The following is a 12,142-nucleotide window of genomic DNA, read 5'->3' on the forward strand; positions in this document are numbered from 1 at the left end:
AGGCCATATAATGATTTCTGACATTTGGAAGGCCATATTATGATTTCTGACATTTGGAAGGCCATATTATGATTTCTGACATTTGGAAGGCCATATAAGGATTCCTGACATTTGGAAGGCCATATAATGATTTCTGACATTTGGAAGGCCATATTATGATTTCTGACATTTGGAAGGCCATATTATGATTTCTGACATTTGGAAGGCCATATTATGATTCCCGACATTTGGACGGCCATATTCTGATTTCTGACATTTGGAAGGCCATATTATGATTTCTGACATTTGGAAGGCCATATTATGATTCCCGACATTTGGACGGCCATATTCTGATTTCTGACATTTGGAAGGCCATATAATGATTTCTGACATTTGGAAGGCCATATAATGATTTCTGACATTTGGAAGGCCATATAATGATTTCTGACATTTGGAAGGCCATATAATGATTCCTGACATTTGGAAGGCCATATAAGGATTCCCGACATTTGGAAGGCCATATAATGATTTCTGACATTTGGAAGGCCATATTATGATTTCTGACATTTGGAAGGCCATATAATGATTCCCGACATTTGGAAGGCCATATAAGGATTCCCGACATTTGGAAGGCCATATAATGATTTCTGACATTTGGAAGGCCATATTATGATTTCTGACATTTGGAAGGCCATATAATGATTTCTGACATTTGGAAGGCCATATTAGGATTTCTGACATTTGGAAGGCCATATTATGATTTCTGACATTTGGAAGGCCATATAATGATTTCTGACATTTGGAAGGCCATATAATGATTCCCGACATTTGGAAGGCCATATAAGGATTCCCGACATTTGGAAGGCCATATAATGATTCCCGACATTTGGAAGGCCATATAATGATTTCTGACATTTGGAAGGCCATATTAGGATTTCTGACATTTGGAAGGCCATATTAGGATTTCTGACATTTGGAAGGCCATATAAGGATTCCCGACATTTGGAAGGCCATATAATGATTCCCGACATTTGGAAGGCCATATAATGATTTCTGACATTTGGAAGGCCATATTATGATTCCCGACATTTGGAAGGCCATATAATGATTTCTGACATTTGGAAGGCCATATTATGATTTCTGACATTTGGAAGGCCATATAAGGATTCCCGACATTTGGAAGGCCATATTAGGATTTCTGACATTTGGAAGGCCATATTAGGATTTCTGACATTTGGAAGGCCATATTAGGATTTCTGACATTTGGAAGGCCATATTAGGATTTCTGACATTTGGAAGGCCATATTAGGATTTCTGACATTTGGAAGGCCATATAAGGATTCCCGACATTTGGAAGGCCATATAATGATTTCTGACATTTGGAAGGCCATTGTTTGTCAACTATAATACTTGCAGCTTTTCTTCCGTCATAACTTGTTTCCCAAGAAGACTAATTAGTAATCTAGTTAACACAGGTAAAGTTGTCTGTTTCGGGAATTTTGGCCATACGGAAATCCTACCACAAGGGGGCGGAGTTCTCAACTTTTGTGTCACATAGTCTGCTGTGCTAGGATGAATTTATGCAAGACACGTAGCCAGCCAATGTAAAGGATGAGAGGAATATCCCTTAATGAGATATTTTACCAAATGTTTTTGCGATTACAAGACATAAAATATGCTTCCTACGATTTAAAATGGTCTCAAATTAAAAACTTGCTGAGATTTTGTGTCCAGGAACTCTTAGTTAAACGAATGATATTATTAACAGTGTGTGTTGGAGCTGTATGTTATGCGGTTTTGATTACCCAAACCAGACATGAAGTTACTGAAGCATGCAGTCTCTTTACTGCATAGCAGACTTCTATTAGTCCTAAATGCAATAACAAATGGGTGCTGGCATGGCTTTGGAACTGGAGGCAAAGCATGGAATGAACCGGAAGAAAGAGAGTAAAAGAGAGAGCGAAAGAAGGAGGAGAGAAGAGGTAACCAGATCTGCTCCTTCAGGACAACGGACCACAGACCTGACCAAGATAAAGTGGTTTAATCAGAGGGAACAAGAGACAGAGAACGAGATAGTGAATAAAGAGAGAGGGAGGGAAAGAGAGAAAGATATAGTGAATCATGAGAGAGGGAGGGAAGAGAGCAAGCCAGGATAATCTTTTTATTTCTCTCTTCTCTCTTCAGGGAGAGAAGATAGATAATTGCCCCCCTGCACCTCCCGCTCTCACCCCTCAACCCCACCCATCTTCCTGGAAACAATACAAGCCACATCCCAGGAGAAAAGCTGGTTCCCAGGTGCAGGCTACCAAAGAGGGAGCAGGACAAAGGGCACTGAACTACAAGGACGACTTGAGTGTGTTGCAATCACGCAGAATGGGATGGAACTGTCTGTGTAACCTGCTGTAAGGCCCCTAGATAAGAACAGGAACACAATGGAACCTCTTCATTCTTCTCTCAGGGGCTGGAGGACACGAGGAGGAGGAGAAGCAAGAAAGGGAGAGAGGAGAAGGATTAGAGAGAGAGCAGAAGGAGGAGGAGAGGGAGTAAGCAGGAGAGCGAGAGAGAGGGAGAGGAGGATGAGAGAGACAGGGAGAGAGAAGGGGAGAGGAGGATGAGAGGGGGAGGGGAGTGAGAGGAGTAGGAGGAGACCTAGAAAGGAAGAGGAGGAGCGGAGAAAGGAGGAGGAGGAGAGAGGAGGCGGAAGACTCCAGGCCTGAGGAAGATAGGGGAAGAGGAGGAGTAGAGAAAGAGATGAGGAAACGAGGCCTTAGGAGAGGAAGAGAGGGAGGGGTAGAAGGAGAGAGGAGAAGGAGAAGAGGAGGAGAGAGGAGGAGAAGGAGAAGAATGGGAAGAATGGGAGGGCATGGAATTTGTCCGGGCTTGTAAAACACACTGTAAATGTCAAATTCACGCTTTGCCTTTCTTTAGTGGGCAGAGGAGGAGTCAGAAAGGAGTTGAGAGTTTCAACCAACACCTCGCATGGCATTAAGATGAAGTCATCCAGTGCAGTACAGTGGTGGATGTGTTTGGACTTGTCTTCAATGGATGACACTGTAGCAGTATGTGTGACAGTGACAACAAATGTAGTGAGGGTTACAAATTATCCAGCAAGATATTATTGACATAAGACTGGCAGGGGATTCGAGGGGAAAGGAGGAATAGGTGGCAAGCTTTAGGGAATAATATCTAGCTAGATGGTGCCGTCAGAGATGGTCTCCTCGCTTCGAGTTCTAAGAAACTATGCAGTATTTCGTTTTTTATTTATTTATTATTTCTTCTATTGTTACCCCAGAAGATAATTAATACATACAGCCGGGAAGAACTATTGGATATAAAAGCGATGTCAACTTACCAACATTACGACCAGGAATACGTCTTTCCCGAAGCGGATCCTCTGTTCGGACCACCACCCAGGACAATGGATCTAATTCCAGTAGTCGACCCAAAATAACAACGCCGCAGAAGGGGCAGACGAAGCAGCCTCCTGGTCAGACTCCATAGACGTTCACATCGCCCACCGCTCCCGATGATACTACTTGCCAACGTCCAGTCTCTTGAGAAACAAGGTAGACGAAATTCGAGCAAAGGTTTCTTTCCAGAGAGACATCAGAGAATGTAACATTCTCTGTTTCACGGAAGCATGGCTCTGTTGGGATATGTTTTCGGAATCGGTCCAGCCACCTGGCTTCTCCATGCATTGTGCTGACAGAGATAAACACCTCTCTGGGAAGCGAAAGGGCGGGGGTGTATGCTTTATGATTAACAACTCATGGTGTAATCATAACAACATACAGGAACTCAAGTCCTGCTGCTTACCCGATCTAGAATTCCTTACAATCAAATGCCTGCCATTTTACCTACCAAGAGAAGTCTCGTCAGTTACAGTCACAGCTGTGTACATTCCCCCTCAAGCAGACACCAAGACGACCATCAAGGAACTTCACTGGACTATATGCAAACTGGAAATAATACATCCCGAGGCTGCATTTATTGTAGCTGGTGATTTTAACAAAGCAAATTTGAGAACGAGGCTACCTAAATTCTACTAGCATATTGATTGGGCTACGCGCATGCGCATTAACCTCAACCACTGCTACTCTAACTTCTGTGATGCATACAAAGCCCTCCCCTGCACCTCCCTTCGGCAAATCTGACCACGATGGCATCTGGCTCCTTCCGTCTTATAGGCAGAAACTCAAACAGGATGTACCATTGATGAAAACCATTCAACGCTGGTCCGACCAATCGGAAGCCACGCTTCAAGATTGTTTTGATCACGTGGACAGGAATATGTTGAGGTTAGCCTCTGAAAACAACATCGACCAATACGCTGACTCTGTGAGTGTGTTTGTAAAGAAGTGAATTGGAGATGTTGAACCCACTGTGACTATTAAAATCTACCCAAACCAGAAACCGTGGATGGCGGAATTTGCACAAATCTGAAAGCACGATCCATCGCATTTAACCATGGAAAGGTGTCTGGGAATATGTCTGAATATAAACAGTGTAGTTATTCCCAACGCAAGGCAATCAAACAAGCAAAATGCCAGTACAGGAAGAAGGTGGAGTCGCAATTCAACGGCTCAGACATGAGATGTATGTGGCAGGGTCTACAGGAAATCACGGACTACAAATACAAATCCATCCATGTAACGGACACGACGTCTCACTTCCAGACAAACTAAACACATTCTTTACCTGCTTTGAGGATAATACAGTGCCACTGTCGTGGCCCGCTAACAAGTATCTCCCCCCCCCCCCTTCTCCGTGGCGGATGTGAGTAAAAGTGTTAACCCTCGCAAGGCTGCTGGTCCAGACGGCATTCCTCGCCGCGTCCTCAGCACATGCACAGACCAGCTGGCTGGGCTGTTTACATATTCATTCACTCCCTATCCCAGTCTACTGTCCCCACATCCTTCAAGATGGCTACCATTGTTTCTGTACCCAAGAAGGCAAAGATAACTGAAGTAAATGACTACCGCCCCGTAGCACTCACTTCTGTCATCATGAAGTGCTTTGAGAGATAATAAAGGATCATGTCACCTCCACCTTACCGGCCACCCTAGACCCACTTCAGTTTGCATACTGCCCCAACAGGTCCACAGACGATGCAATCGCCATCACACTGCCCTATCCCATCAAGACAAAAGGAATACCTTTGTAAGATTGATATTCATTGACTACAGCTCAGCATTCAAAACCATAGTACCCCCAAAACTCATCATCTAGCTGGAGGCCTGGGTCTGGGTCTCCCTGGGTCTCAACCCCGCCCTGTGCAATTGGGTCCTGGACTGTCTGACGGGCCGCCACCCAGGTGGTGAAGGTAGGAAACAACATCTCCACTTCGCTGACCCTCAACACTGCCCACAAGGGTGCATGCTTTGCCCCCACCTGTACTCCCTGTTCACGCACGACTGCATGGCCATGCATGCCTCCAACTCAATCATCAAGTTTGCAGACGACACAACAGTAGTGGGCTTGATTACCATCAACGACGAGACTACAGGGAAGAGGTGAGGGCACTCGGAGTGTGGTGTCAGGAAAACAACATCTCACTCAACGTCAACAAAACAAAGGAGATGACACAAAATGAGAAAAAAGAAATCCAGAAAATCACATTGTAGGATTTTGTAATGAATTTATTTGCAAATTATGATGGAAAATAAGGTTTTGGTCAATAACAAACAAGCAAGATTTCTGGCTCTCACAGACCTGTAACTTCTTCTTTAAGAGGCTCCTCTGTCCTCCACTCGTTACCTGTATTAATGGCATCTGTTTGAACTTGTTATCAGTATAAAAGACACCTGTCCACAACCTCAAACAGTCACACTCCAAACTCCACTATGGCCAAGACCAAAGAGCTGTCAAAGGACACCAGAAATAAAATTGTCGACCTGCACCAGGCTGGGAAGACTGAATCTGCAATAGGTAAGCAGCTTGGTTTGAAGAAATCAACTGTGGGAGCAATTATTAGGAAATGGAAGACATACAAGACCACTGATAATCTCCCTCGATCTGGGGCTCCACGCAAGATCTCACCCCGTGGGGTCAAAATGATCACAAGAACGGTGAGCAAAAATCCCATAACCACACGGGGGGACCTTGTGAATGACCTGCAGAGAGCTGGGACCAAAGTAACAAAGCCTACCATCAGTAACACACTACGCCGCCAGGGACTCAAATCCTGCAGTGCCAGACGTGTCCCCCTGCTTAAGCCAGTACATGTCCAGGCCCGTCTTAAGTTTGCTAGAGAGCATTTAGATGATCCAGAAGAAGATTGGGAGAATGTCATATGGTCTGATGAAACCAAAATATAACGTTTTGGTAAAAACTCAACTCGTCGTGTTTGGAGGACAAAGAATGCTGAGTTGCATCCAAAGAACACCATACCTACTGTGAAGCATGGGGGTGGAAACATCATGCTTTGGGGATGTTTTTCTGCAAAGGGACCAGGACGACTGATCCGTGTAAAGGAAAGAATGAATGGGACCATGATCGTGAGATTTTGAGTGAAAACCTCCTTCCATCAGCAAGGGCATTGAAGATGAAACGTGGCTGGGTCTTTCAGCATGACAATGATCCCAAACACACCCCCCGGGCAACGAAGGAGTGGCTTCGTAAGAAGCATTTCAAGGTCCTGGAGTGGCCTAGCCAGTCTCCAGATCTCAACCCCATAGAAAATCTTTGGAGGGAGTTGAAAGTCAGTGTTGTCCAGCAACAGCCCCAAAACATCACAGCAACAGTGTGTGAAAACCTTGTGAAGACTTACAGAAAACGTTTGACCTCTGTCATTGCCAACAAAGGGTATATAATAAATTATTGAGATAAACTTTTGTTATTGACCAAATACTTATTTTCCACCATGATTTGCAAATAAATTCATTAAACATCCTGCAATGTGATCTTCTGGATTTTTTTTCTAATTCTGTCTGTCATAGTTGAAGTGCACCAATGATGAAAATTACAGGCCTCTCTCATCTTTTTAAGTGAGAGAACTTGCACAATTGGTGGCTGACTAAATACTTTTTTGCCCCACTGTACTTACATGTACATACAGTACTTATGTCATGCAATAAAAGTAAAATGAATTACTTAAAAATCATACAATGTGATTTTCTGGATTTTTTTAGATTCCGTCTCTCACAATTGAAGTGTACCTATGATAAAGAATTACAGACCTCTACATGCTTTGTAAGTAGGACAACCTGCAAAATCGGCAGTGTATCAAATACTTGTTCTCCCCACTCTACATACATACATACATACATACATACATACATACATACATACCTCCGCTTATTTCCACTCTTGTCCTCAATAACACGCACATACACCTTTCTGCTTCCAGACCATCAATCCATAGTTACCAGTGAAAGGTGTTTCTTCCATGTCATTCGGTGGCCAAACCCTGGGTGTCTGTTTGTTTTTAACTGGGTGAGAGAGTCTGCCAAGTATAGTCTGCTGTAAAGGTAGCTCAGTGTGTGTGTGAGAGAGAGAGAGAGAGAGTCTGCCAAATATAGTCTGCTCTAATAGTATGTGTGTGTGTGTGTGTGTGTGTGTGTGTGTGTGTGTGTGTGTGTGTGTGTGTGTGTGTGTGTGTGTGTGTGTGTGTGTGTGTGAGAGAGAGAGAGAGACTGCCAAATATAGTGTGTTCTAAAAGTATGTGTGTGTGTGTGTGTGTGTGTGTGTGTGTGTGTGTGTGTGTGTGTGTGTGTGTGTGTGTTTTCTTACTGTAAAAAAAAAAACACAGATCCAGGCCATTCCAACAGGAGACCACACTCATGTAGGTCCTGGCAGTACACAATGCTCATCAATCACTCATTACCCCAACCTGACGACTTCCCTGTTTTGGCAGATATGTGTGTATATGGTAATTGAGGAGTTTGGGTCTCTTTTACAGCGGACAGAACAAGCTTTAGTTGGCAAAGTGTAATTTACCAGCCAGATGGAATGCTAGAACTCAGTGTTTGAGTGGTGGTGGATAGCGTTAACATTTCTACTTTGGAGGATAACGTAAAAATGTCAACTTTTTTTTTCTATCAGAGTGAAAATTTGATTATTTACTAATGCTCGATGGAGATTAGCTTTTAATATGTTGATTAGTGTTATAGAGTTATCGTTCAAGTGATAGAAAATCTTTACTCATGTTCATACCGACATTGCATTGACAATTAACAACCACACCAGGTTGGCTCACTTTAACGGCCAAAGTACATATTCATTATGAATCATACATCTTAATGTGCGTGTCACACAAGTTATCATTTATTAGTTTACCAAAGTTACCGAAATCTTCAGTAGTTTTGATAATTAACAGAAAATCTATGGCAATCTATCGTAACTTTGGTCATTTATACTTGAATAACAAAACAAACATTTCAGAAATAGTAGAGATGTTTTATATCTGTGTCCATATTGTCCATTAGTTTCTAATAGACAGGCCATATGGTTTAAGAGAAAATAGCCTAATTAATGAAAAAAGCTAATCAACAACGGCATTCTTTTCAATTACCTCGGCAACTCTTCCAACTATTGACTTTTTTCACAACTGCCACTAGTTTGACACCAAAACATTGACAACAAATACATATTGACATCGTAAAATAAATAAAAGTGTGCAAAAAATATATAAATAATATTTAATGCTGAAACCCTCATATTAAACACCAATGTTTTTCACTAAGTTGATGGTTTATATTCAGGATAATGTTTCACAGCTTTGTCATTCTATTTTTCATTTATAATCATCTTATTGAATTATTTCATATATTTGACATGTGATAAGGCCAGCGAGAAGCCCAGAGATGATTAGATACCTGTGATAATCTGAAGGACTCAAAAGGGCCACTAGATGTCTTTTAGAGAGATTACATAAAATCCTTGAAAGACACAACATTTCTGGTAGTTTACTGGTAAACTCTGAACGTTCCCGGTAATATAGCCTGCAACGCTACACGTGACAAACACACTATGTGCTGCCTTAATTGGATCGTCTGAGATGCTGTGAAATCATACAGGTTGAATGTCTCTGAAACAGACATAACAGCTACATACAAAGTGGACTGTGGATCCTTTGAGGCTTATGTAACGTTGATAGGAATTTTCTAAAAACACACACATGCTTCCAGGATTTTTTCATAAATGTCTGAAATGTCTATGATATAGAATATTTCAGAGCAGAATCCTATTCTGATACCCGCAGATCTTGTTTCTCATGACCTTTGACCTGGACAATGAACTGTGACATGAACCACCAATCACACAGAATCTTGACTGATTTAATCATTGTGTTCTGTAAGAGTTACGAGTTCACAGGAAAAATTTGAGGCATAGTTTTTTGGGGGGATAAATATCTAATATTTATTTAGACCTCAGTTTATACTGACTTAAGAACAGGTCAATAAAATTGTAATGAGTGCATTTGCCCCTCAAACTAACACAGCAATAGGTAATCCTGCATAATAAGATGACATATTAAAATGGGCAACTTTTACAGTCAGGCAGAATAAACAACACCAGCTGACATGTACACATAACCCGTTTGGTTTTTGAAATGCTACATTCAGGTGCAATGAGGTACTACATTCAGCATGTGTGGCAAACAAACTTAAATGCTATTCCAACTCAAATAGGCATGATTAAGACTGTAGGTCCATTGACTGTGTGCATTATAGCATGTGATCGTTGGGGACTGGCAACAGAATTTGCTTGTTGTTCTTTAAAGGAGTTGGGTAGGTAACTACAGCAGCAAACACGGCTGGTCTCAAGGCTGGACTTTCTGTTGATGTAATGGAAGCCTCCTGATCTTGATCCCGACGACCTGCTCCAAGACTAAGAGCGGTTGTAATTGAATGAGAGGTCGGAGGTCAACTCGTGTTAGAGACATGCCAAGGCTCCCCCTGAAACATGGCCTCTTCTCTAGATCACCTCTGGTACAGAATGTGAGGATCCTGACAGCAGAGCTTTGCTATACGTTAGATTACTTCCTCCCAACAGTCCAAGTCTATTTCCATGCAATGTGTTTAGCCCCACTGAGCATTGCTTTCAGAACTTTATAATGACATACGTGTCTCAATTATGTTAAACACAAATAGAGTTGTTAGGTACAACTCTACATATGCATCATGACTACTGTAATTCAGTTAGTAGCCTAATCATTTTTTACAAAATCACAGTTGCATCATCTTGTTATGTATTGTAAATTAAAAAACAACAATCTTAGCTTTTTCTCATACTTTTCTCGTGCATGTTGAGGATCACTCCAAAATCGCATCCTCCTCATGAGCAACAACAATGGATGTACATTTAGTTCCTTCATGGAGAACCACAAATCCCCAGAAGAAATTCTGTGGGGGAGTCTTAATTAGATTTCAGATAATTAAAGAGGGCGATGAGGCCTCCTTCCAGCACCTCTTTGATTTGCTTCTGCAAGGGGTTCTGCATGATGTGGAGTCCCTTATCCAGAGGGTGGTAGGCCAGCTTCTCCAGCCTGCTGAGCTGGTGCATCTCCTGGGGCACGTTCTGGATGTCATTGAAGTCCACGTTGAGCAGCTCCAGCTGCGTCAGGCAGCAGATCATCTTGGGCAGCGAGTGGATCTCGTTCCCCTCCACGATGAGGATCTTGAGCTCCACCAGTGCCGCGATGCTCTCGGCGATGCACTCCAGCCTGTTGCAGGCCAGGTGGAGGAATACCAGTCTCTTCATGGTGTAAACGCAGCCGGGGATGTGAACAATTTTGTTGTGGCTGAGATTGAGCTTCCTCAGGCAGGTCAGGTTGGCGCAGGAGGCAGGGAGGCCAGATATCTCGTTGTTGGCCAGGCTGAGGACCTCCAGCCTGGTGCAGTTGCCCAGCTCCTCTGGAACCTCGGTCAGTTGGTTGCGGTAGCAGAACAGGACCCGGAGGTGTCTGAGCTGGCCGATCTCTGGGGGCAGGCTGGTCAGCTGGTTCCCCCACAGGTTGAGGACCACCAGGTTGCTTAGGATGCTGAGGGCGGGGGGCAGAGCCCGCAGGCAGTTCAACGACAGGTTGAGCTTCTCGAGCTCCGTCAGCTCCCACAGTTCCTTGGGGGGTTCCTTGAGGCCGCGACGGGCCAGGCTCAGTATGCTGTAGCCCCACTGTTTGTACGCGTGGTTGCGGATCCGCTCTGCCGACGTCAAGCTGTCCTCCCGGCCGGCACTCTTCCTCGCCTGCCTCTTCATCTCCTCTTCCTTGGACTGCTTGTGTCCCATTGGTGCTCCTTCAGCAGGAATAACAATGTCAAGACAAGAAGACGCTAAAGAGCATTACCCAGAAGCACTAGCCACAAAACATCCTAAACCGATAGGGTGGAGAGCGACAGACAAGCAGCTTTGGTCAGTGCTGGTACGGTCGAAAGTCAACAAAGGAACTGTGTACATTCTCACTTAGTGTGTGTCGGATGTAAAATGCTGCTGGATATCCACCCTGGAAGTGCTGGCCAAGTGTAGCGGAGTATCGCAGAGCAGTAAAGACGTGTGTTTGTCAAGGGGACTGATTTGAGAAATGTGTGCTGACAAAAGGGGAGGGAGCAGGGGGCTGAAATCAACAGCCCACACTGACTGGATAGCACCAGCCGACCCCAGCCACACTGACTAAGTCACCCCCCAGCACCAACCACATCCCTCCACCCCTTTCAGCTGCTCCTGTCACTTGTGCGCTCCGGCCTGGGTGATAACTAACCTTGATTGCGCAGAGGGCGCAAGGATGGAGGCCCATGCCGCCCACCACACAAACCTTGACCCTGAATGGTGTTATTCAATCGATCGACCACATAAATTACCTCAATCACCTTCAAACAGTGGTGTTTGACTGCCGTACTGTCATTGGCAGGATCGTGGGATCAATTTGTTCTTGTCACGAAGCTACTGTATCCTCTTACACCAAGCATACATCAAGACGGTTATAAATGAGTCTATTTATAACCACAACCGTGGTCAAAACAAAACACCCTTTGTGGAAATGCTATCAGTGTGTCATACAATATCATTTCCTTTTTAGATCTCTCTTTCTCCTTCTAGCGCCTCTTAACACTTATTTATAGCTCTCTTAGATACCCAGATAGTTAGGATTATATTTTATAATGGCAGACAGTGTTGCTTCATGTCTCCTAAATGTATTGACTCCGTTACCCTCGTGCCTTTCCCA

General features: G+C 43.7%; 1 protein-coding gene across 1 annotated transcript; it reads right to left on the reverse strand.

Annotated features, from left to right (window-relative positions):
- Window positions 1-8,283: 8,283 nt before the first annotated feature.
- On the reverse strand, window positions 8,284-11,537 carry LOC118371397 (leucine-rich repeat-containing protein 30-like). The gene has a single exon (XM_035756815.2). It carries the CDS (start codon window positions 11,206-11,208, stop codon window positions 10,339-10,341), a length of 870 nt encoding a protein of 289 aa, XP_035612708.1. The 5' UTR covers window positions 11,209-11,537; the 3' UTR covers window positions 8,284-10,338.
- Window positions 11,538-12,142: the final 605 nt, after the last annotated feature.

The sequence above is a fragment of the Oncorhynchus keta genome, chromosome 28 (genome assembly GCF_023373465.1).
Source record: "Oncorhynchus keta strain PuntledgeMale-10-30-2019 chromosome 28, Oket_V2, whole genome shotgun sequence".
In the NCBI taxonomy this organism is placed as follows: domain Eukaryota; kingdom Metazoa; phylum Chordata; class Actinopteri; order Salmoniformes; family Salmonidae; genus Oncorhynchus; species Oncorhynchus keta.